This window comes from Dicentrarchus labrax, unplaced genomic scaffold, assembly GCF_905237075.1.
Source record: "Dicentrarchus labrax unplaced genomic scaffold, dlabrax2021, whole genome shotgun sequence".
NCBI lineage: Eukaryota > Metazoa > Chordata > Actinopteri > Moronidae > Dicentrarchus > Dicentrarchus labrax.
In genome coordinates, this window is record NW_026136720.1 from 15,795,315 (window position 1) to 15,819,529 (window position 24,215).

Below are 24,215 nucleotides of genomic sequence, written 5' to 3' on the forward strand. Positions count from 1 at the left end.
TTGTGACGCCATCACGTCACCTGAGCTCCTCTGCGTTACTTAAACCACGCCCCCTGTCATACAAAGACTTCCGTGTCTTTGCCGCTGCAGCTTCAACTGTTTCAGAGTCAGCTCCCTCGATACAAACAGGAACTTACCGCCACTAAACTGAGCTGAACGCTGTTTTAAAGCTGACCCCAGTTCAGTGGTTTGGCATCCGGGATCCTCTTGTGACAGTCAGCTGATTTCAGCTAGGATATTGGAAAAGCTTCGAGCTCTCCTGTCTGACAACAAGAAGCAACTCATAGTTACTGTAAACTGGCAGAAATGGCCACAAACCCACCCAAGTTAAAGACTGTGATTTCTGGCAATGAGAGGTGAGTAGTAAGTTAGTATGCGGATTGTCAGTGAGGCAGAGGGATGAGGAAACTAATGTGTAGCTTATTCTGTCTGATATTCTCTTCACTTCTTCATTTGTGATTGTTCACAGGCTGCAAAACCTGAAAAATACTTTTGAGACAAAGTATGGAGAATCTCCTCTCTTCTATGCGTATGCACCTGGAAGGGTAAATCTAATAGGTAATTCTTATTTTTTATAGTAGGTTTTAGTTGACTTAGACAGTGGACTGCTAGTTATAGTAAATTGGGCTTATGATACTTTATTTGCCCCAAACACAATGGACCTCCAAGAACAAAGTAACATTATAAAAAACAAAAGTTAGGTTCATCAAATCTGTGAAGCAAAAGTTTTCCCTCTCCCATTTTGATTTGTTGCTCAAATGTTTGTATTGTTATCTGAATGGCTTCTGCTAAAACATATTATATGATACAGTTAATATCTATACTATTTAGAAAGTCGGTCATTGAACATCCCCCATACTAAGAAAAATGTATATATATTTGGAAGAATTGTAGTTTAATGGGTAGATAATAATCTAATTCAAGGATGTTGAATATCTGTTATTATTTTAGTCCACAAATATTGGCACTGGTGGTAAACCCAGGTCAGTGAAATCATTTAGTCTCATCTACAGTAAAATCCCTTTCTCATATCTTTTTTTAAATGTTCTTTAACAGGAGAGCATATTGATTACTGTGGCTATTCTGTTCTTCCAATGGCTATTGAACCGAATATCCTCGCAGCCGTCTCGGTTAACAGTTCAGGGACAATCACTCTGGCCAACACAAATCCTCAATACAAGTAAGACTTGAACACCCCATGATCCATGTGTGAGTTTTTACATTGCATTACAGGAGCTTAAAACACTTGTACAGTATAATCTGTTTATAATGTCTTTCATTTTGCAGGGATTTCACTGTGTCGTGTTCAGAGGACATCGCCATAGACAGAGATAATCCAAAGTGGTTTTATTATTTTCTCTGTGGAGTAAAAGGTATTCAGGTAAGATGTTTTCTTCTACTTCATCTTGGGAAGGATTTGGTATGTAATACTTTAGTGTTTATTAAATGTTTTTATTTTTGTTCACAGGAGAAGTTTGGGATTGCTCCTTTAGCAGGGATGTCGTGTGTCGTAGATGGAACCATTCCTCCGAGCTCTGGCCTGTCCAGTTCTAGTGCCTTAGTTTGTTGTGCCGGGCTCGTAACAATGGAGGCAAATCAGAAGTCCCTATCCAAGGTAAAAATGCTTTACAATACAAGCATTTCATTCAGAAGCCATCTAAAAAGATAAAAAAAATTGCCTGATGTTGTTATTTTTTTCAGTTACATACCACAGGTAGGGCACATTACTTATCATGGAACCTATTTTTGTTCAACTACGCTCAAGTAGAGTTCACAGAATTAATTGTTTAGCTTCGTTATGTCCCTTGTTATGTCCATATTCCATAAGCTAGCTCACTGAGGTGACACAAATGAATGAAACATGACACACACAAGACAACAACCCCCCATGACAATGTTGGGATGGCTCTATAACCAAGGTTGATATTTCCCCAGTGGAGAACTTTGGCTCCATAAATCTTCTAGTCCAGTCAGAGAGACGGAGGGAAAATCACACGCAGTTTCCAAAGATTTGAAGTTTTTGAAAAAACATTTGTTTTCTGGGGTCCTAGACGATGATTAGCACTGTTCCCTCTCAACAATAAGGTCCTGGGTTTGATTCCCAGCTGGGGAAGGGCCTTTCTGTGTGGAGTTTGCATGTTCTCTCTTTGTTTCCACCCACCATGTGTGTATATCAGGTTAATTTATCCTGTGACCAAGGCACTGGCTTAGATCTGGAGTTGGGTGGGCCCTGTACAGTGTCTGCCCTCTGCTCCTAGTACTTATGAAGGGATTGTACTGTGTATGATTGTATACGTGATAATACAGTTGATTCTGTTCTATGTATATTTGCATAGAAAAAGTGCTGTATACATTTCTGTAAGCAAAATGTATTTGAAAAATGAATTTATTTGAAAAAGCAAATATCACTCCTGACTTTAAAAGTCACCCATAGTGTGCTTCGCTTTCATCCCAGTAGTCAATATAAGAGAGTATTTCTTGTTGTGATCCTCCAGGTGGCGCTGGCTGAGATATGTGCCAAATGTGAGCGCTACATTGGCACAGAGGGAGGGGGCATGGACCAGTCCATCTCATTCCTGGCAGAGAGAGGAACTGTATGTAGCCTTTTTCTCCGTACATAAGGTCAAACAAGTGGTACAAGTTGATCCGGGTCATTTGTTCATCAAGTAAACATTTTTTTGTCTTTCAGGCAAAGCTGATAGAGTTCCAGCCTCTGAGGGCCACCGATGTCAAGCTCCCTGATGGGGCCGTGTTTGTGATCTCCAATTGCTGCGTGGAGATGAACAAAGCTGCTTCTTCTCACTTCAACATCCGTGTGGTGGAGTGTCGGATCGCCACAAAGGTACCGTGATCCTGTCCGGTGGGTCTCTGAAGCTGATTCTGGGGAGAGGGCAGAGGATGATTTATTTAACAGGAAAAAATACCTTCAAAAATGTATTACAAGTTACATACAATATACAACTACATACAAGTTTATTACCATGTTGCAAAAAGCTCAATATCTTTAACACTGCTCTTACAATTAATCAAACAAACGATAAGGTAATATTGCATATACGTCTTATGATTAGAGTCTTGTGTAGGCATCACTTAGTTTTAAGGGGTAACCACAAGGTTTTAGAGCCAGTAGAACATTGTGCTTTTATACATATAAACATACATGATGAGAAATCAGGAGAGTGTGTTGTTTCCTTATGATAGACCTTCATCTGCAGCAAATATGTGTAAATATCAATATAGTTTACTTGTGTCTGAGTGAAAAGTGTGTAAATACTCCATCAAAGCAAAATGTCTTGCTGATTGTGAACTCAGATGCTGGCTCAGGCCCGGGGTGTAGACTCGAGCAGGCTGTTGAAGCTGGCCCAGGTTCAGACGGAGCTGAAGGCCTCCCTGGAGGAGATGCTGGCTTTGGTGGACGAGGCGTTGCATCCTGAGCCGTACAGCCGGGAAGAGATCTGCAAGACGCTGGGCATCACCTCTGAGCAGTTTTCCACAGACCTGCTGAGCGCTAACACTCAGCATGGTGAGCAACAGTACACAGCCACAGTGTGGAAACAATTAGTTTAATAGTTAATTTAAATGTTAAACTATGATCATTTTGAAAATGTATTAGTCTGGAGTCAGTTAGCTAGAAAATATCTCCAAAAGCTGGTCAAATCTCAAATATGAACTTTTGCAATGTGAGGACTTGTTTCATATCATTGTAAATTTAATATCAATATTTAATTCTGGACTGCTGTTCAGAATAAATGTAATTTTGCCATTTTATAAATGAAACAAAAAAGATATGTAGTTGACCTAGGAGTACAGTATTAAGTTCAACTCTACGCACACGTGTAAACAAAAAGAAGGGCTGCGGGTTCACCAAGACAGTGCAAAGAAAAAGAAAATGGCCCCCATATAGGGACATAGATGACATAAGCTAAATACAGATAAATATATGTAAAGACAGAAAGATAACATAAGTAGAACTTGAATAAATGAGGTAGAATATGCCTGAAAGTGCTTTACTAGGAGGTGGGTGTTTGATGTCCACGAGAACTCCTCGGTAAGCAGGGGACACGCTCCACTTCAACCCCGTTGATGTATATGGGTAAATGGCTACATCCACTATCAGCTCCTTCGTCTTGTTGGGATTGTTGGAGGCACGTCATGGTGTGAGGTGCAGGATCTCGTCCCTGTAAGCCTTCTCATCGTTGTTGGTGATTCGACCTACAACTGTGATGTTGTCTGCAAACTTTATTATAGAGTCATGGGTAAAGAGGGAGTAAAAGGCGGTGCTCAGAGCTTCAGTCACTGATATTGATGCATTTGTTGAAAAAATAATATAGCACAGTATTTGAATGAATGACAAACAGCCCATCTGCCTCTTCCCTTTCTCTGTCAGAGACGCATTTCAAGCTGCACCAGCGAGCCAAGCACGTGTACAGTGAAGCTGCGCGGGTGCTACGGTTTAAGAGCGTGTGCGATTCTGAGCCTGCCGGATCCATACAGCTACTGGGAGACCTGATGAACCAGAGCCATTCAAGCTGCAGAGACCTGTATGAGTGCAGCTGCCGTGAACTGGATCAACTGGTGGACATCTGTCTGTGAGTACAGCAAAGTGTCGCTTCACTGACTGCTATTATAGATTTAGACTAAAGACAGAATGGGATATGGATCTTTCAGAACAATCAACTTTAGGCAATTTACAGTAATTGGCAGTGTGGCTGAATTCCATTTAGCTGCTTCAGCTGATTCCTGGTGTTGTGCACGCTAACTCACTTGTTGTGTCCCAATTCTATACGAACATTACAGTATACTGTTTTATGCTGTTGGTATGCATGAAATAAACATACTAAACATGCGTCAACATTGTATACTAACAGAAAATGATACAATACTAATCAAATACAACTTTTAAAATGTGACTACCAGTTAAACCTAACAAAGAGACGGCTAGATTCCAATCAGTATGGAGTTAGGATACAGCTACTGTCACACTGCCATGACTAATTGGACACTTGAATAGTGATGTTAATGATATTAGTAAAACCTTTGCTTCTCCTACTAAAATGTCTGCTGTGAAAAAGCCTATTTACATCCACAGTTATGCAACGTTTACAAGCCAAGTTTGTACCACATAGATCCCTAAACTAAAGCATGCAGTAATAGAGCCTCAAATAATGTCTCTTTTATGAGTCTACACTCCACATTTACTCAAAAGTTTAGCCATGCTAGCAGTGTGGCTGTAAGGAAGACAATATCAGTCGGTCCTCCACTTTGGTCCAGACTGAAATATCTCAACAACTACTGGACGGATCGTACTGAAATGTTGTAAAGGTGTTCATGGTGCCTAAAGGATAATTTTTAACAACTTTTATGATCCCATGACCTTTCATGTAAGAGGTTAAAATTTAAAACATCAGTCTCAGCTGTACTTTGTGTTTAGAGCTAATTAGCAAATGTTAGTACTCTAATATGCTAAACTGAGATGGTAAACATGGTTAATATTACATTATACCTGCTTAACATCAGCATGTGAGCATGTTGGGTCAGTGATAAATATAGCCCTGTGTACTTTATACAGAGGATTAGTAAATGCTGTCTTTATTATCATAAGATCACAGTTTTCTTCCATGTTCTCTCCTCCATCATTCCTCCTAAATTTACGATCTGATCATTGAAGGTGTTGAAGGCTTTTGTTGGAATATTGTTGGTTTTTTTTTCCTTACAGGAAGTCTGGGGCTGTTGGCTCCCGGCTGACAGGAGCAGGTTGGGGCGGCTGTGCTGTCTCCATGGTTTCTGAGGAGAAGGTGGAGTCTTTCTTACAAGCAGTGAGGGAGTCCTACTACCTTCCTGATCCACGCAGAGCAGCGATGGAAAAACAGAGTTTGTTTGTGTCAAAGCCGGGAGGAGGAGCTGCAATTTTCCTTCAGGAGTGAAATACATCATACATGTTTGTTTATACAGCTATGATTCAATTTAAAATACACTGCTGCAGGGAGATAAATTATATTTTCTTACACTTGAGACAGGAAGCACTTGCAAATTGCAATACAAAATGTAAGCCTTACTTTGCTGTTTAATTTGACCTCTCTATCTTTACTGATTATTCTGGAATATAAGGGGCAAAAACTTCAATAACAGTGGTGAAACATTTCTTACAAAGGGATCATGCTTTTTGTGTTAAAACATGTTTTTTTTTTTAATCATGAATGTTAGGGGTTTTATAATATATTGATTTTTGTAGACAATTCACTGTCTCACTGTTCACCTCAGAAAAGAAAAGAAGACAAATAAAATATCAATCATGTTTAATTTGTGCTGTTGTATAAAATCCATCCATCCTTTTTTTTTTTACATACATGAACATAACGTACATAACAGGGGCAAAAGAAAATCACGAAGAACCGAATGTGCTGAATCTTTTTTGGCTTTACATGTTTCTTCAGGCTGTTAAAGTGTGTCGGGTTTAAGTAAAGTAGAAAGTCCTGATTATAAGATCACACATTGAGCTTGAGCTTCTTCACAAGAAAATGTTCACTTCATTAGAGAGCAGTGACGGTGGAGGCTCGATGGTCTAAGGCACATGCTACTGTACTGTATATGTAACTGCAGCATTCTTTATTTATGTCTGTTCAGGACCTTTATCACATCGTACCTCACTCTCTCCTCACAATTTCCTTTATTCTTTGTTTTTGGAAGCAGCAAGCGTCATGTTTGGAGTTTAAATATTGTGCAGCAACTGTACAATGTTTAAAGTGAGGGTTAAATCTGTATTTAAAATTCAAGCCATGCAGTCCAGTACACACACTTTTTCTTTAAAAATCAAGCCAATAAAAAAGATTATCTTTAACAGGATCCATAAAAAGGCACAGCACAGGGAAAAATGATAGCGTTACAAGTTCCATATTTGATGTTTCAATCAGTAGTTGTGCTTATCATATCTAGCAGCTTTACATAAGTATTTACAGAAACACTTAAATTTTAGCACTTTGGATGTATGTTGAGAAGAAAGTTTCAGTGCATAGGCTTTACAGATGGAAGTCTAATAAATGTTTTCACTGGTGCTTGGGGCTACCCTTATTTTTGCTTATGTCATTTATACTCTATATGTAGATAGTAGTTTGTGACAGCTAAAGGTTCCTTTTAAGGTGATGCAATGCCCCAAAATTCCTTATTAATCATAAATGCCATTAAATCAATACACTAACCACTTAAAGATCAAACTGGATCAGTTTATGCAGGACGACAAATATTTCTTTAACTTTAGCAACTCATGCATTATATTGTCTTAAAATATACCTGCTGTTGTCAAGCTGAGTTTGCACATTAAACAAATATATTCAGATAAAGATTAAAAACTTTTTTGGGAAATGCTTCCTCTAGATAATCATGTTTTTGATTGGCCTTTAACATTCAACAAAGTCCACGTGATTCACACTTAAAAAATGAGGTATGTCTGTGTTGTTGGATTTGAGCATAAATTCACCCAAACAAAAGACACTCATACCTTGTGCTTGGTCTGCGGGATCTATTAATATGGTCTCCTACAGTGTGTAGAGTATCTGTAAGTCAGGGGTCAAGTTCACGCTCTGACCTGTTGTTTTGGAGTCTGTTTTGCTCTGTTGCCGCTTTCATCAGAGGTGCAAGACACTTCGTTCTTTCTCTTCAACATATTTTCTATCCAGGTGGAGCTGTGAGGTGTTCTTCCAGGGGAGCCAGCAGAAGAGACAGTGCTCATCTTCATGTTTTTGCCGGAGGTAATCAGCTCTCCATAGCCTTGTTGGTGGGAGAAGGCATAGGCAGAGCGGCGTGAGCTCGTCCTGCGTACTCGCCTCAGATTCTGCTCCTGAGGTCCTTCCTTCTTTCTTGACTGTTGTAGATGACGAACCTGTCAAAATAAAGCAGTGGGACAGAGAAGTAGTTAGATCCTTTCCTTCAGTAAACGTACCGATACCACAAAGTAAGAATACTTCATTACAGTGTATGTTGTACATTTAAAATCCTACTTAAATATCAAGAATAAAAGTACTTGCTCTACATAAAGCATCCCTATGACTAATATATCATTATATACACAGATCAGCCATAACATTGTGACCACCCGGGCACCCCATACACAACAAACTGTGATGCACTGTGATGCTACAGTAGCTCGTCTCGGACCACACAGGTCAGTCTTCACTCCCTATGTGCATCAATGAGCCTTGGGCGCCTATGACCCTGCCTCCGGTTCACCACTTTTCCTTCCTTGGACCACATTTGATAGGACTGACCACTGCAGACCGGGAACACCCCACAGGAGCTACAGTTTTTTCCTGCTTCTAATCGCATCAACTTGAGGACAAAATGTTCATTTGCTGCCTAAAATATTCCACCCACTGACGGGTGCTAAGATAACCAGATAATCAGTGTTATTCACTTCACCTGTCAGTGCTCAAAATGGTATGGCTGATCGGTGTATGACATTTTTAGATTGTTACTGTTACTGATGCTTCAATATGAATGTAGTATTTTCTTGTTGTATGTGGTTGAGTTGGAGCTACTTGAACAACTTTATGTACAGTTAGGTGTTCTAGTCCAGCAAAAGTGTCACAACGGGGCAGCTGTGGCTCAGGAGGTAGAGCGGGTTGGTATAGGAGGAACATTACTGAAGTGTTGCATCAATGTTATTATACCTTATCTGTTAGAGTAGGGAAGAGGTCTACTCTCAGGAAGCTGACTACTAATCCAGGCACAACACACACCACAGTAGTGAGCAGAATGACCAACCACACACTCTTCTCTGATAGACAGTTACGTGCCGTGCCTGAGGACACACAAAATCTGAAATTATTTATATTCAATTTCCATGCATCAGTATTTCTCCTTCAGAAGAATCCAACAGAGCCAAACTTACCTACAAAGGGGAAATTACTTGGAAAGATGCCAAATATGCCATTACTTTGCATTGCAAATAATATGGCAAAGTATACTGTGAGGCTTCCCCATATGAAGAGGTGATTGACAGCAGTCCAGTAGTGTTTGTCGAGTCCAATCTAGCAACAGATACACGCGTCATAAACATGAGTACAGTGTTAATCTTTCTAATTAGTGGAGCTATTTCTGTCTATTTTGCTACACTTACCTGAACACTTACAACAATGACCAAGGTTGTTGCTATGGTCACAGCAAATGTTTGTTGGTCGGAAAAGTGGGAGCCGTCCTCTTTCACCATGACAGAGAAGGCTCCGTAGGGAATAAAGAAGAGGAGGAACGAGGTGCCCATCCCCTGCAGCGTGCACAGGAAAAACTGGCGTTTGTTGAAGAGAAGGTTTTGCTGGCCAGGTTTGTACAGGCTCGGGTAGCGAAGGCTGTTCTGGTCATTAACATCCTTTAGGAGACAGAGATATCATGAGTGTTATGTGATATGTTAAGTATTATTATATATAATGGTAGTGATATGGTGAAGCATTGAGGGAAGTGCTTGATGTTAGTTGACAGATGATAAATTCAATATGATAGATAGATAGAGAATATACAATACCATATATTGATATGGGTTGATTAGGTCAGGGGTTCTAGTCACACAGATTTTAAATCTGGTCTAGTACCTACTGTAGGTTCAGATATTTAGATACCTTTGGGAGGTTTATTAATCATTAATCAACAGCAAAATAGGTCTACAGTAATGAGATATTCACCTGGATGACTTGGCAGTATCTTGAAAAAAAAAAAAAAAGGAAAATTTAAGATGGCTCAGGAGGTTGCCATTGTAGACTTTAGTCCAAATTTAGAAATTAAGAAAAGATTTAGGTTATTTGATATTGACCATATGAGTCAGTGCTTTATTATCATCACATATTTAACAGCATTACCTGATCAAAAAGTCCCATCGCCAGGACTGGTAAAGATGTATAGACTATATTGAAGAGGGTAATGAACCACTGGTCATACACAGTCTGCGGAAAGAGGAAATATGTACACATGATTAAAAAATCTGAAAGGGTTTGTGCTCTTAAATCCAGGCTTTGCAAAAGATAGTGTCAGGTGAGTGTAACCAAAATCAACAGTCCCTTTCATAGTAACAATGACAAATACAGCAGATGCTCTTAGGATGAAAAAATAATTAATTAATTACTATTGTGACATAATTTGAAAAAATGTGACAGAAAATTATCATTTTGGTAAAACTAATCAGTCTAGAAGAAATCAGTTTTTGTGCGGGCAATTTTTTTGACATACAGGAGAATCTAAAAAAAATCATATAGGCCTCATGACATATTACTGTATTCTTACCTGAGCTGAGAACCCACAGAAGAAGCCGTACCAGAAGTGGACCAGAGTAAAGGCAAAGTTCTTGTAGAAGAAATAGCAGAGGAAATTACACATGCGGAAGTAGGACCAGCGTCCGTGCACCAGAAGGAGCCGCTGCAGGTACCGAAACTGAGCGAAGGAGTAATCTGATGCCAAAACAGCCTGCATCCCCTCCTGGCCACTGATGCCAACACCAATGTGAGCAGCTGTTGAAGAAACACACATTGTATGTCACTGCACTTTGAAACTAAAATCTTAACTTAACTTAAAATTATTTTATTTATTTGCTGGTTTATTTAGCAGGGACCGGGCAAATTAATAAAACATTGCTGTAAATGAGTTAGCAAAGAACTTATTTTTCATGTGTAATCCCTGTACAGATGTTATAAAGTCACCTTAAAAACAAAATATAAGATTGAAGTCATATAATGTATAAGCATGTAGAACAAATATAAAAAGAAAAGAAAATATTAATGATAATAGAGGCATCATTCTGGACAGCCTTGTTTTACACTGTCAGGTACTATTAAAAACATGTAACACATAGGCTCATAATGCAAGAGCACAAAACAATAAAATGATGGGTATTGGTAGTAATATGGGCTAAATAAGACAACATTGTTGAATTGTTCTAAAATAACTGAAACATGCAAAGCAGAAACACAGACATAAAAACAGCGTACCTCATGCACAGTGTACCTCAATCTGACACAACAAAAACAAAGCCGAAGTTAAAGCCATGCATGTAGGTACATGAGGGCAGACTGTCGATAGTATAATAGCGACAAGTGACAGCAGACAGAATCATTGAAACATTATTGAAATATTTACCATATTAAAAGGGACAACCTGTGATTCAAATTCCTTGAATCCTTCTTTTAAAATTGGCTGATCTTTTAATACAAGTTGCATAAGTGAATTGTCTTATTTCTTCCACAGGAAGTCAGGTTCAGCTACAGAAGAGCATACCTAAAGCTGATGGAGCCTCTATGAAGTATTAATAATAAATAAATAATAAGTAATTGCCTGCTAGTAGTCTATTTATTCTTCATGTTGATTCCTAGCCTGCCACTCATCGTCTTTCTCTTGTGCCTCAGGACCATCTCTCATCTGCCTATGTTCCTCCTTGTGCAACTCCAGCCTACTCACACCATCCACCCTCACTTCTCCACCCTCTGCCATTGCCAGCCATTCAGCATCACCATTCCAACTCATAAAAACACTGTAACACCCTCGGGACTATGAGTTAGAGTAATCGATCCTGAGACTTACTCTTGATCATGCTGACGTCATTGGCTCCATCTCCAATGGCCAGGGTAACGGCCCTCTTATGCCTCTTCACAAGCTCCACCACTTGGGCTTTTTGCAAAGGAGTGACCCGGCAGCAGATGACTGTTTTACACAAACAAGCCAGATCCAACAAGATGTGCTCCAGCTGTGGCTCCAGAGCATGGGCCTGCAGGGAGAACACATACATCACACATGTTAAGCCTCATAATTATCATCCTATAACACCAACCCCCTGCAGAGCAACACCAAGCAACAGCTCAATGTAACATTTCTACCGGTTGTTTGTGCATCATGCCCATGACTCACAGCCAGGGAGCAGTTCCTCTGTGAGGAAATAGATGTTAATGAAAACCTGTAATAGAGCCGAGGGCCCTCAGCAGCACAGCAGCTTTCTGCTCATTACAGACTCGGCACAGTCAGCAGCAGCTAAAAAGACACTGGAGTCAGCAGACAGCAATACAGCCATGTTGTAACCACAAAATAAAACCTGCAGGCATCACTGCCAAAATAAAAAACAAGCAGAACAGAAGATGGAATTATTATTCCAACGAAGGAAAATGCTAGATAACGTAACACAGTTGAGTATCTTACCAAACTGTGTCCATTGATGACTAAGGCATACTCTGCAATAATGGCTTCTTCGAACACAGAGTCGTCAGCAAACATATCTGTCTTCTCAACGTCTCCTACGCTGCTAACTCGACTCAGGCCGAGAATGTGCTCTTTAGCACTCCTGAAGAGAGAATAAAACCAGTAAACATTCAATGAGTTTATAAAAACTTTATCGACCTTCTACTGAGTGACAGAATTCTCTGGATCAATTATTTCTTATAGGCAGTGAATTTTCAATATTTTAAACACCAGGATTTTCAGTTGCAGCTGCTATGAGAATGTCAACCTGTTGTTGAGGTGAAAGAAAGATATTGTGTGTCACCTGAGCTGCTGCTGCACCTCCAGCAGTGTGTGGCCGGAGATAACAAACACCTCATTCATGTCGTCTCGCAGCATGTTGCAGGAGTAGCCGATGTTCATCGCTGTCTCTGAAATGAATTACACATGTATTGTTACATCTCTGTAGCTTTTCACAGATACACAGACAAACAGCAATTAAAGAATTGAAATTTTGATGATTAATGCTACCTAGTTTGTCTCCTGTGAGGACCCAGATCTTGATGTCGGCTAGATTTAGACAGGCGATAGTTTCTGGGACTCCTTCCTGAAGTTTGTCCTCGATCGCTGTGGCCCCTAGAAGCTTCAACCCGGACAGCAGTCAGTCTGCAGAGGTTAAATGAGTTTGATCGCTTCAAGGATGCAAACAAATGGTTACAAAAGGTTACCTTCAAGCCCTGCTCGATCTCCTCGTAGAGAACAGCCAGCTGATCCTCGCGGTTCTCAATCACGGTGCTGGCGAACAGAAGCTTCTTCATCCAAACTTCAAAATCATCTTCATCAAGATCTTTGTAGGCCAGAGCTAATGTTCGAAGCCCCTCTCCTGCAAATTCCTGCAGAGGAAATCATTAAAAAATTTACATCTGTAACAACAAAACAGGACACTGTGTGTGTTGTCAACAGTGTAATGAATCATTCACTGAACTGGGTGGGTTGTGTGAGAAAAACAGACATATTCCATTTTATTAGCATTGTGACTGCTGTTAGCGCTCTGTTAGCGCTCCTCTGGCTGTCCTGTGTTTATCTTTGCAGGTTGCTTTTTTTTATTTTGGCCGGCCCCTCAGATCTTTATTATTTTCTTGGTTGTTTTGAGTAGTTTTGATTCAGTATTATGTCTTTTTTATTATTTAAGGAAATAAATGTATTAATTTTTTTAAATTATTCATTTGACTGTTGATTATGGACCTTGTTCTTAAGTAGCCATTCTGGCAGAGGGTTGCACGCAAGTAGAGATGGGTGGAGCTGTTTAACCTAAACTCTTGCACCTGGAAAGGCTGGGTCTAGGTTACTTAGGCTGGTTCCTCAGCCTGTCTTTCTCTCTCCATCACAATTTATCCTTTTGGTCTGGTTTTCCTCTTTGTTTTGCCTGCACATCACTACCAAAATATTGCTTAAATTACTTTCAGTTTTGTGTGGTCTCCCTCTTTGTCTAGCTCACTAAGCCTGGGCTTCATTGCTATGACAATAGTATATTTATTAGTAGACACACTAATACAATCTGAATCTTGCAATTTCTGAAATTTAAAACTATTAATACATAGCCTGCACCAGCTCATCCACCTGAAATTTCTGCTGCTAACAAAAGACAAACTGATGGCATTGTGAAGTACTGTGGGACCATGGGAGTTGTTGTCTTCTCCATCATTGCAGTCAACCTCTCCCGATTAGGATATCTACAGTGTTCAATGTTTAGCAGTTTTTTACCAGGAGCAGAATTATCCGCAGAGGTCTCCTCCTCTCCAAAGCAAATGGACCCGCAGATTACAATCGGTAAAAACACTGAATAAAGCAGTTTCACCTTAAAACTCAGCTGCTGCTAATGTTATCTAAGCTTGTTCCTCTGATAGCTTAATATCCAGACGGATAATGAGTCCAGCTGTATAACACTTACATTGAGATGTTCTGAGGTAGTGTACATGAGGGCTTCACTGGATGGATCCAGACGGTCAAAGATAATAGTGTCAGCTCCTTTACAGTAGAGTTTAATCTGGCCCTGTGGATTTCTGACTATGGAAACACATCAAGATAACACATTACTTTTTTTTCAACAAATACATGAATTAAAGACTACAAACATAAGCATGTGCATACAGACTGTTAACTTCATGTTATTCTAGATTTATTGCCAAAGGTATTATTCAAGTCAGTAGAGAAACAGACTTTAAAGTAGTTTTCTACATTACTAATGTGCCTGTAACATCATGTTTTCTACTTGTAGGCTGAAAGAGCATTGCTGTTATAAGTGAAGACCTAACCAATGACACTCATTCTCTTGCGCACGTTGTTGAAGTCCAGTATGGCCAGCAGCTGGTAGGTGACAGCTCGTCCCATCTCACACAGTGTGATGGTCTCGGGGGTTCGGGCCCGGAAGACAAACCCAAAGTTTCGTGCTGCAGTGACCAGGGCTCCCTCGTCAGGTGACTGGGCCAGATACACCAAATGCCCTTCATGTTAACAGAAACATCAATCAGAACAACTTTAATATGTTCAGTTATATCCGCTGTTGCTGGTGCTACTACTGGTTTGTATGCATAGTTTACCTTCACTCTTCTCCTCTGGCATGACAGTGTGGCACAAAGCCAGTAGTCTGAAGAACTCCTGCACTGCAAGATCCTCCAGTTTAATGGCTTCAATCAGGCTGCCATCGTAAAACTTAAACGCTTTGTCACACAGAGGGTTGAAGGAAAAGTCCACACAGGCTGTTTTCTGAAGAGACACGGACCGCCAACATAGTTTTTATGTTGATATTATTAGTATTGTTACAGAAATTGTGCTTGTTTAGCTTTACTTACTTCTGTAATTTCCACCTTCTCGTCAAATTCATTATAGACGTCACCTGAGAGAAAAAAAGGTAATGTAATGACTTAAATATCTTGTCAACAGAAACATGCCTCTGCCACTGTGATAGGTTATTAGTTCTATACTGGGGATCAATTCAGGTGTACTGACTACTACAGAGTAACACCATTTTTCACCACTACAATTGTTTTGGTTAAAGGTAAAGTCATTCACATCAATTATTCTCTGGAAGAACATAGGGAACATTTTTGGATATCAACCAATCAGTGTGGTTTTCTCTGTCCAGTTTATTAACTTATTTAAATCACCAGTGTGTAGGATTTAGTGATTGAGTGTCAAGCGGTTAATTTTCTGTTTGCAACTAACTGACCACCGCTTGCGTCTGTATTTGACAATCTGGAAATGAGAATGGTGATGGAGCATGTAGGAGAAACCATGATGGCCACGAAACTCAAAACTCAAAACGCCCTATCTAGAGCCATTTCTGCCAATAGATCCTCCTAAATGTTACACACTGGACCTTTACTTATTCAGTCATATTTGTGTGAATTATTTCTTAATTTGTAGGTAATCCAATTTTAGGAGGAGACTGACTTTAGAACACTAATATATTGGATTAAAGTATTCAAAAATCTCCACACCATATGTCTGTCCATTAATGGAGCACTTGCTGAAGACCATGATGTTCTGCGTGAGGGTGCCTGTCTTGTCGGAGAAGATGAACTCCACCTGGCCCAGCTCCTCATTCAGGGTGGTGGTGCGAGCTTCCGCTGCAGTGTTCGTCTGCCTGCAGAACATCTTCTGGTCCCAGTTAATGAAGTAACTGTGACCAAGCCGCAGAACCTCCACACTGGGGGAAGGTTTATTCATATTTTATTGGACATAATTTTAACAGGAACACAGAACATCCACAGAAAAAAGTATTATGCTAATAAATTACTTTTAGAATACATTAAGTATTAATGTATTACATTGTACATTAAGTATATATTAAATTGTAGACTATATGTGTAACAGGTTTGTCCTTACCTGACATATAGTGAGATGGGCACAACAGTGTTGAGGATGATGATGTAGGACCAGAAGGTGAGGAAACCAGAGAAAACAGCATTGCTTTGAAACTCCTCCCCTGGCAAAAACACCTGGAAGTTTCTGCCAATCCAACTCACCCAGATAGTGTTTCCAATGGCCAAAATAACTCCCATACAAATGAGGAAGGCAAAGATCTGGAATATAGATCATTATTTTAGGTTTATTTTGAAAAACTTGTCTATTATACCCGTTTATGTTTTATAAATAAAACGTTATGTGGCATCTTTTATTTAACGATTCTACACAGTCATTGTGCATGCACTGTACACAGATGTTTTCACTTATTATGTGTGATTAGACCTCTTCTCAGGTCTGTGTGGGTGTGTACAAACTGCACTTGATAGGAGTGCATTTAAAAAAATATAGTGTAATGTCGAATGTAATATTTGTACATTTTGTAAGGCTGATATTCAATCAGTAGAACCTTTATTTTATTTATTTTTTTACACCTGACCACTAGCTTTACATATAGTGATATTGCTTTTGGGATTTCTTTTTTTGACAGAAAGGTTGAATACGATATGAACAATTTGTTCTTCCTGTTCTTAAAGTCTAAAAAAAGCTTACCCATAAAACTAAAGTGTTCATCAGTTTGTCAATACTTGTCCTTTTAAACGTAGTCCTTCCGCAGTTCTGCATCAGTTTGGTTTGCAACCCTGTTGGAGAGACGAAACGTCTGTAATCGTTGAAAGAACATTAACAACAAGAGAGTTTTGAGCTGCTCAGAGAAAACAAAGGTATAATACACTAATGGTTGTAGAGAATAAAAGCATCAAAATGAAAAATTATCATACCAGCAAAGATAACCATTCCAAAGCACCATTCAGTGTTTCTGAGTACACAACCTCGCAGCAGCATTTTCTCATTATCCAGAGGGTATTTATTGTCTCTCCAGTATAAAGTTCCTGTAAATTTATCCAGCTTGTTGTTTGGTGGTTCACAAATGACTTCTCCTGAGGAGCAAAACAAAGGCAGTCTCATCAGCATCAGTCACCACTGCAGGAAAAAGGATTGTGGTCCACAACGTACAGTGTGATTCTTCCCAGTTTAACATGTATATGTTTGTACTGGTGTATCAGTAAAATACAAAAGGAAACACACTTGTAGGTTAAAGGGAACACGCGTTACAAAAATTTCTTTGACATCCATTCAGGCAACAAAATACAAATAATCATTCTGAAGTAAACATGTCCAGAAAACCTGAGGAATCCACAAGTGATATGTTACACAAATGAAAAAATCATCTCACCATCAAAGTCCATCAGTTTTGTAATATCTTTTAAATCTGAGGTGACAGTCAAAGCCTGACGAACTTTCAGGTTTGTCTCTCTGTTTGTGGAGAAATTAGAAAAAAGCAGTCTTCTGTGGTAAACTGTTGTTTTTTTGTTTTTTTTAAGAAAAATCACATTCACTTTAAAATTCTGCAAAAACAACTACAAGAATCATAATTTCACAGTTTCCCTCCTCAAACATTTGATACTGTGCTCAGTTGCAGTTTTACTTTGCATAGTGCGGCACTTACCCATCTAGCTCTGCAGTCTCAATATAGCACAGTCCATAGGGCTCACTACTACAGAGAAGGAGGATGTCTGCCTGTGTGTAAAACCAATATGAAATCCTCAGTAAGTGAGAAAAGGCAATAAATCAATCTCCTCATCACTGAGCCTGCAAGAGCGCCCAGCGGCCCCTGGGTCTCCCAGAAAGAAATCTTTAATTGTCAACCTTTGCTGACTATTCTCTCTCTTATTTCCAAACACAAAAGACAGAATTTGAACATCTTCTAATGAAAGCTAAAACAAAATGAACAAGCACAGTTTACTCACAGCAACAAATTGATTATTCTCTAGTCTGATGATATCTCCCACTCGAACGTTCATCCATTTCTCATTCTGCAAACTTGAAAAAAAACAAAACAACTCATGATTAAATTACATAAATGTCATTGCATTAAAAAGGGAAAGACAGAGGGAAGTATTTAAGTACCTTCCCCTGATGAGAACCTGAGACTGCCGGTTGTTGACTTGCTGATCGCTCTTGTGTCGGAACTGAAATTTTAAAAACGGGGTTAAAAATGTTACACAGAGATAAAAGAGGAGTATTCATAAGAGCTTTAAAGAGTTGAACTAACATAGTCATCTGTAGCGTCCTTGACAGCCGTGATTACCAGCACCAATACCAAAGGCACGATGGTTGTGAACCAGGACAGAGAGGAAATCTCTGGAATTACCTATGTGAAAAGAAAAAAACAGGTTAGCTCACTCAGTTTCACACAATTTCCCACAAAAAAAAAAAAGCGATCTCCTACCTGCAGTATCAACAACACTAAGAAGTAAGCATTTGCCACCCTCTGGAACTGCTCAAACAAGTTGATGGGCAGGAAGGTGAAGATGTTGTACTTTGAGGTTTTGATTCGGTTGTCCTGAAGAACCACACAGTTAGAAAATTGATCAAGTGCTAAAACCTACACTTACAGGTAAAGCAACCCGAATGTAATTTTGATGTCTACTTACAGCATAAGAGAACTTGTCATTGTAGTCCCGTGCATTGGCTTTCACATGGCGTTCCTTCTCTACATACAAAGGACACAAGGGTCATTATCAAGTTAATCCAATTACACTTAAATAAAATGAATATCATACTTTTACAATCAATTGGTTTTTGTTTAGAAATAAGAAAACCTAAGTTGGGAAACGACCCATTACCTATTTTGTTCTCCATATTTATAAATGGTAGAAGGAAACAGCTCGTAACCCGATTTTGGTTTTCTCATTTCAAAACAAAAATCTGTTGGCTGCAAAATACACTGACCCTTAATCTATAGTGACTGATTTACACAAGAACAACTTAGGTATCAATACATTTAGGCATAACAATATTTCATTTTCTTTTCCATGTCAAAATCTCACTCAGCTTTACTCAGGTATTATGAATTGGTCATCTAATTTTAAAATGAGACTTCCCACTGAGTGAAGCTTATACATAATGGCAATAAAGTTAAAGCCTTTTCTTTAATCCACTGAAGCAGAATGTGCTGCCTTGTCAAACCTTTGCTATTAAAGTACTGTCATAGGGTGAAGTCAGAGCCCTCAGAAAGTCTCTACAGAAACAATGCAGGTTGAAATTTAATTTTCATATGCAAGATGACATGGAGCTCCATCTTTTCCTTAATAGATGGGCACAACCACATACAACGAAAATAAGCCCCCACCTCTGTCTTATAGTGTATGCAAATATCATACTGAGAAACTGAGGAGATTGTTATGTTAATATTTATGAATTCAAAACACAAACAAATTGTTATGTACAGTGGCCTTGAAGTATAAAAGATAATGGCAAACAGAAAAACACAACAACAAATAACAAAACAAACAACAAACACAATTTGCTGTTGTGATTTGCACTTCAAGGCCTCCATAGTTATGAACCTTTTTGCCTTGTTGTTGTCTGCCAGTCACTGATATCTCCTGTCATTTCAGCACCTGTCATTCCCTTTCTGTCCTGCAGTAGTGCTCAGTGTGTTCCTGTGTTTCCACATCACCTGACCTCCACACCCACCTGCACAACTGCTCCCAATTCCCTCATTGGCTCCCTATAATTCTTCCCCTTTTGTTTTCTGCCCGATCGTCTATTGCTCCATCAAAGTGTAGCGGGCAAGTCTTTTGTCCTCTCGTTCCAGCGTGCAATTACCTGCCTTTTATACTTCTTGCCTGCCTGTTTTGCCCTTTTGGTTTAGGTGGCATGTTTTGACTGCCTACCTGTTGTCGAACAACAGCACAGTCCACAATCTTTTTTAATTTCACAATGTGATACTGACTGTCTCATTCCTCTCGGTCACAGATGTTACAATTTTAATGTCTCCCTCTTCGTTAGGCTACTTATTACTTCAGACAAAGGTTATCACCCCATTTCCTACATTTTTTAATGGGAATTCCAACAATCTTGTATTGCACTTTCATAAAGTGAGTGGACTCATAAGCGACAGATTTAAAAAGTAATGGTCAAGCAGCATTGAAGCAGTAGAGGCCAGGGTATCTTGACTTTTAACCCTAACCCTAACCCTAACCAGGCTAGATGTTTCCCTCCGTTTCCAGTCTTTAGGCCAAGCTATTACATTAGCTTTATATTCAGTAGACAGACATGACATGATCAATCTTCATGCTTTACATTTGCTAAGATTTATACCAGGAGGCTTTAAACGTGTCTTTGAGTGAGTCTACTTCATGGGTTTGATAATACAGCCTACAGCTATAACAGTGTCTGCGGCATGTGGACTCTGTCTGAGCCTGACTCTTTTTACCAAGAACTGAAGACTTCATCCGCAATATAACATCTTTGGTATTCATCTCGTACGTCAACATGATGGATTGAGGTTCATCATCATACTCAGTCATGGTTTTTAAACGGTCTTAACAGGTAATATATTCACTCACCAACTTGCACTCACACACATTCCAATGAATACTAGTCACCTGCAACATGAGGAAACCATTTATCAAAACTCTAAACTTTCAAAACAGAGCAATGCCTGAAGGAGCACTCTGCTAGATCTGTTGTTTCCAAATGAGGTTAAATCATTGTTGAATTATGCATGACACGCATGCACAGAGCTGCAACAGGATAGACCTTCTCACACAACAGACTGGCCTTATCCTACTATCGGTTACTACGAAGGTTAATTATTAAGAAAGGCTTTTGTTGTTCAAAGGCTTTGGTCTACTTAAACATTTAATTAGAAGATGTGTACATGCAATATTGTTTCAAAGTTACCTGTTTTTTAACAGACTTATTTCTGAAGGAGCTTTTTATTTCAGCAGACTCTTGCCTGTGAGTCTGAGCAGTAAAATCATTCAGTGAAATGATTCGCAAATGCTTCAGGCAATATTTCAGACCATATTCCTCTAGAGTCCAATGACACAGGAAGCTTTTAAATCATCAGTTTTATTACAGGAAATGTTTCTTGCCAAAACAATGAACATAATAACTCTATTTTAAGTTCCCTCTTACTTCTTTTGAGGAAATTTAAAAATATATATTGCTATGGAATTTAAATACAATTGTAAAAATGTAAATCTGAGCCTGTTGCTGCCAACCACAAGGTCACCTCAGTGTGTGTGTGTATGTGTGTGTGTATGTGTGTGTGTGTGTGTGTGTGAGGCAGATACTGATACTGATACTGACAGGATGTTACAAATGCACATCACACACATGAATAACACACATGTCCAGAAAGAGAGAGAGAGAGAGACAGAGAGAGAGAGAGAGAGGCTACTGTTTCATTTTATTTTTTTTCTAAACCAGTGCACTGCAGTGACAGGATTATTTATACACCTCAAACCTGCAACCGGTTACCCTCCACAATAAATTAATTCTTCCTGTTGTTACATCGTTTAAGATTAGAAAAAAATCCATTCTTACCAATGTGAGTATTTCTCCTCCAGAATGCCATCTTCTCCGGGGACCTCCCGAGGGTTTCCCTAAATGACATGAGTAGAAATAAGAAGTGGAAATAATAAGGACATTAACTCAAGTACTGTATAAATACAATGCACTTTTCTTTAATATTTAAATTTCATGCCACTTTACACTTCTACTACTACATTTTACATACAAAACAAACTGTAGGATGAGCCCATAAAGATTTGACGCAGTTATAGTTTGAAATATAGCTCCAACTACAACAATAAAATGCCACTTACATCCACCACAGGGAGAAACCACCTACACTATTATGTATGCTGAGCATTTGAGGGAGCAGGCCTTTTTCAGTGCAAGGTGTGAATATGGAGATTGAGTCAGTGTGTGTAATAAATGTACCCTGGTGTTAAGATCTGAGGCAACACACAAAGCAAAGTTGTGTCTTGTTTCTTTTCTGTTCAGACAAGCAACTTTAATTAAACTCCTAATGTGTAAGCAGAACGGAACTGTGTCTCCTTAGCAAAAGATCCCAGGTGAGCAATACAACCCCCTAAGGTACAGTGTGTAGTTCCATAATACAGTAGCCTATAGGTGAGGTTTTCTTAATGTTTGTCTATAGTATAAATGGTGTTTGTTGTTGTTTTTTTACCTTGCACAAGTTTGTCACAGGCGCAGTCTCGTGTTGTCTCCATGTATCCCGTCATTCCAGTGGCGATCATTTATCTCCAAGCACCACATTCCGCAGATGTATCCTCCTCCATCCTGTATAAAAATCACCAGACATGGATGAACTCATCATGTAATTGAATCGCAAAGCCTGTTCAGCTGCTGCTGTGGTGAGTAAGAAGAGGAAGACTGCGGGCGGTGGAGGAGGCTGTGGAAATGGTGCAGACAGGCGACAATAGAGCAATCACCCTATTCCGAGAGAAATGTGAGAAGGAGAAAAAGAGTGAGAAACAAACTGATGATCACTCACCGACTCACGACACGGAGCTGAAGCTGGAGGACCCTTCTTCATCTGGGAGATGCGGGCGGGCGTGTGTGTGTGTGGGTGTGTGTGCTGCAATCGCATCTCTCTCTCTCTCTCTCTCTCTCTCTCTCTCTCTTTTTTTTTTTTTTTTTTTCCTCCATGTGAAAAAACTAATTTCCCTACGGACATTTAAACACAATCAGACACTTGCTGATTCTCCCTCCAAGCATTTTGACTTGCCTCTTATGAGCTACTGAGGATCCCTTTTAATTGTAGCCTAATAAAGTGATGAAATACAGCTTAAATGTACACAAACAAACAAACAAACAAACAAACAAACAAAAAAACTTAATTAGGACCCTAAAAGCATGATTTAAATAAATCATTGTGAAAAACTGTGTGTCCTGGCTCAGGTGTTTTGGTTTACTATACCGCCCCCCAATGGAGCCAAAACACATAGCACTCTGAACTACTGCTGCCTCCGATTCAGATTCATGAGGAAACAAATTGTTAGATTTGAACAGTATCTCTTCACAGGCTTCTTATAATTTTTATGTATTAATTTCATGTGTCATTTTAGTAGTGTTTTGTATTGTTTTTGTAGTAGGGCATTTAGATTTGTTGACTGATTTACTGTATGACTGATGCTAGATATGAGACAGAAAGGGGAAGACAGTGTCATATAATGTGCATATATTTTTTTATTATAGCGCCCCCAGTCAGTGTCTTTCAAGGCCAGGGCACACAGCAGAGATTAACTCATTCCTTTAATATAAAAATAATAATTCTTTGTTGTCAGTATTTCTGTCAGCCAGTATTGACACTGGTTGGTGCTGTTGGTCTGGTTGTGTTGCAGCTGCCGTCTGGAGTGAAGCAGGTGAAATGAAGCCTAAAACTAAAACCCAACTGATGGAAGTATTTACCTGAATTATTGAGATTATTATATCTGACTCCAGGTAGGTAGATTAATGATCACTTATATTAACTGACAATGGTATCAGACTGGATGTCACTTCATGTAATGTTTCCTTAAGTATCTATCACTGTGATTGAACATGTAGAGCACATACACTTAGTTGCCAGTTTATTAGGTACACCTAACTAAAATTAATATTTACCATCTACCCTTATTGATATGAAAGGGGTGCACAAAATATTAGAAACAACTCTTAGTATATACAATAAAAAGCAAAAGCACGGCAAACTACAGCCTCCAAGAAGACCATAAAATTGAATCAACACTCCTGTACAGTTGTCTTGTGTAAAAAAAAACACTGTGTATGTTGTTTGTTAGCAAATAATCAAACAATAAATAGACATATCTCTCTCAGTGTCTGAATCAGGATTTGATATAAGCTTGTGATTTGCAGCCCCATAATGAGGAAATAACGTTCAACAAACAGAGATCTAACTAGATGAAAATGAGCTGAATGTATATTCTAGTGTGAAATGTACACTTATTAAATCCAGTATTAGAAAAATGTTGGCAATGGAAGTCTAATAATCAAGTATTCACACTGTACCCAGAACCATACTGTGATTTGCACTTGTCTGTATCTGACAATGTACATGCGTGCGGCTGCAGATATAAACTTTGAAAGCTGATCCCTGGCAACCACCCGGCAAATTCCATATTTAAGATGGGGGAAAGGACAAAGGTCAACAACACTGTTGGTGCTGTTTGGAGCTTGGAGAAGCT

The 24,215-nt window shown here is 39.2% G+C and overlaps 2 protein-coding genes across 3 annotated transcripts; one reads left to right on the forward strand and one right to left on the reverse strand.

Annotated features, from left to right (window-relative positions):
• The first annotated feature begins 50 nt into the window (after nucleotides 1-50).
• On the forward strand, nucleotides 51-6,300 carry galk2 (galactokinase 2). The gene is made up of 10 exons (XM_051383083.1): nucleotides 51-356; nucleotides 470-558; nucleotides 1,057-1,180; nucleotides 1,288-1,381; nucleotides 1,469-1,615; nucleotides 2,496-2,594; nucleotides 2,690-2,842; nucleotides 3,313-3,523; nucleotides 4,388-4,589; nucleotides 5,717-6,300. Exons 1-10 carry the CDS (start codon nucleotides 307-309, stop codon nucleotides 5,922-5,924), a joined length of 1,377 nt encoding a protein of 458 aa, XP_051239043.1. The 5' UTR covers nucleotides 51-306; the 3' UTR covers nucleotides 5,925-6,300.
• Nucleotides 6,280-22,617, reverse strand: atp8b4 (ATPase phospholipid transporting 8B4). 2 transcript variants are annotated; one of them, XM_051383079.1, is made up of 29 exons: nucleotides 22,523-22,617; nucleotides 22,196-22,308; nucleotides 21,547-21,605; nucleotides 18,642-18,700; nucleotides 18,437-18,550; nucleotides 18,260-18,358; nucleotides 18,115-18,176; nucleotides 17,955-18,027; nucleotides 17,654-17,724; nucleotides 17,381-17,460; nucleotides 16,926-17,084; nucleotides 16,699-16,787; nucleotides 16,069-16,265; nucleotides 15,681-15,889; nucleotides 15,033-15,076; nucleotides 14,781-14,946; nucleotides 14,496-14,684; nucleotides 14,132-14,247; nucleotides 12,909-13,073; nucleotides 12,712-12,823; nucleotides 12,506-12,611; nucleotides 12,163-12,304; nucleotides 11,554-11,737; nucleotides 10,264-10,487; nucleotides 9,843-9,926; nucleotides 9,113-9,358; nucleotides 8,885-9,023; nucleotides 8,664-8,794; nucleotides 6,280-7,876 (listed from the first exon to the last, which is right to left on the reverse strand). In XM_051383079.1, the coding sequence occupies exons 3-29, from the start codon at nucleotides 21,575-21,577 to the stop codon at nucleotides 7,571-7,573; spliced, it is 3,597 nt and encodes a 1,198-aa protein (XP_051239039.1). In that variant the 5' UTR covers nucleotides 21,578-21,605; nucleotides 22,196-22,308; nucleotides 22,523-22,617; the 3' UTR covers nucleotides 6,280-7,570. The 2 variants fall into 2 exon arrangements, with proteins under 2 accessions (XP_051239039.1, XP_051239040.1); XM_051383080.1 differs by having other exon boundaries at nucleotides 7,738-7,876; nucleotides 8,664-8,811.
• Between the last annotated feature and the right edge of the window lie 1,598 nt (nucleotides 22,618-24,215).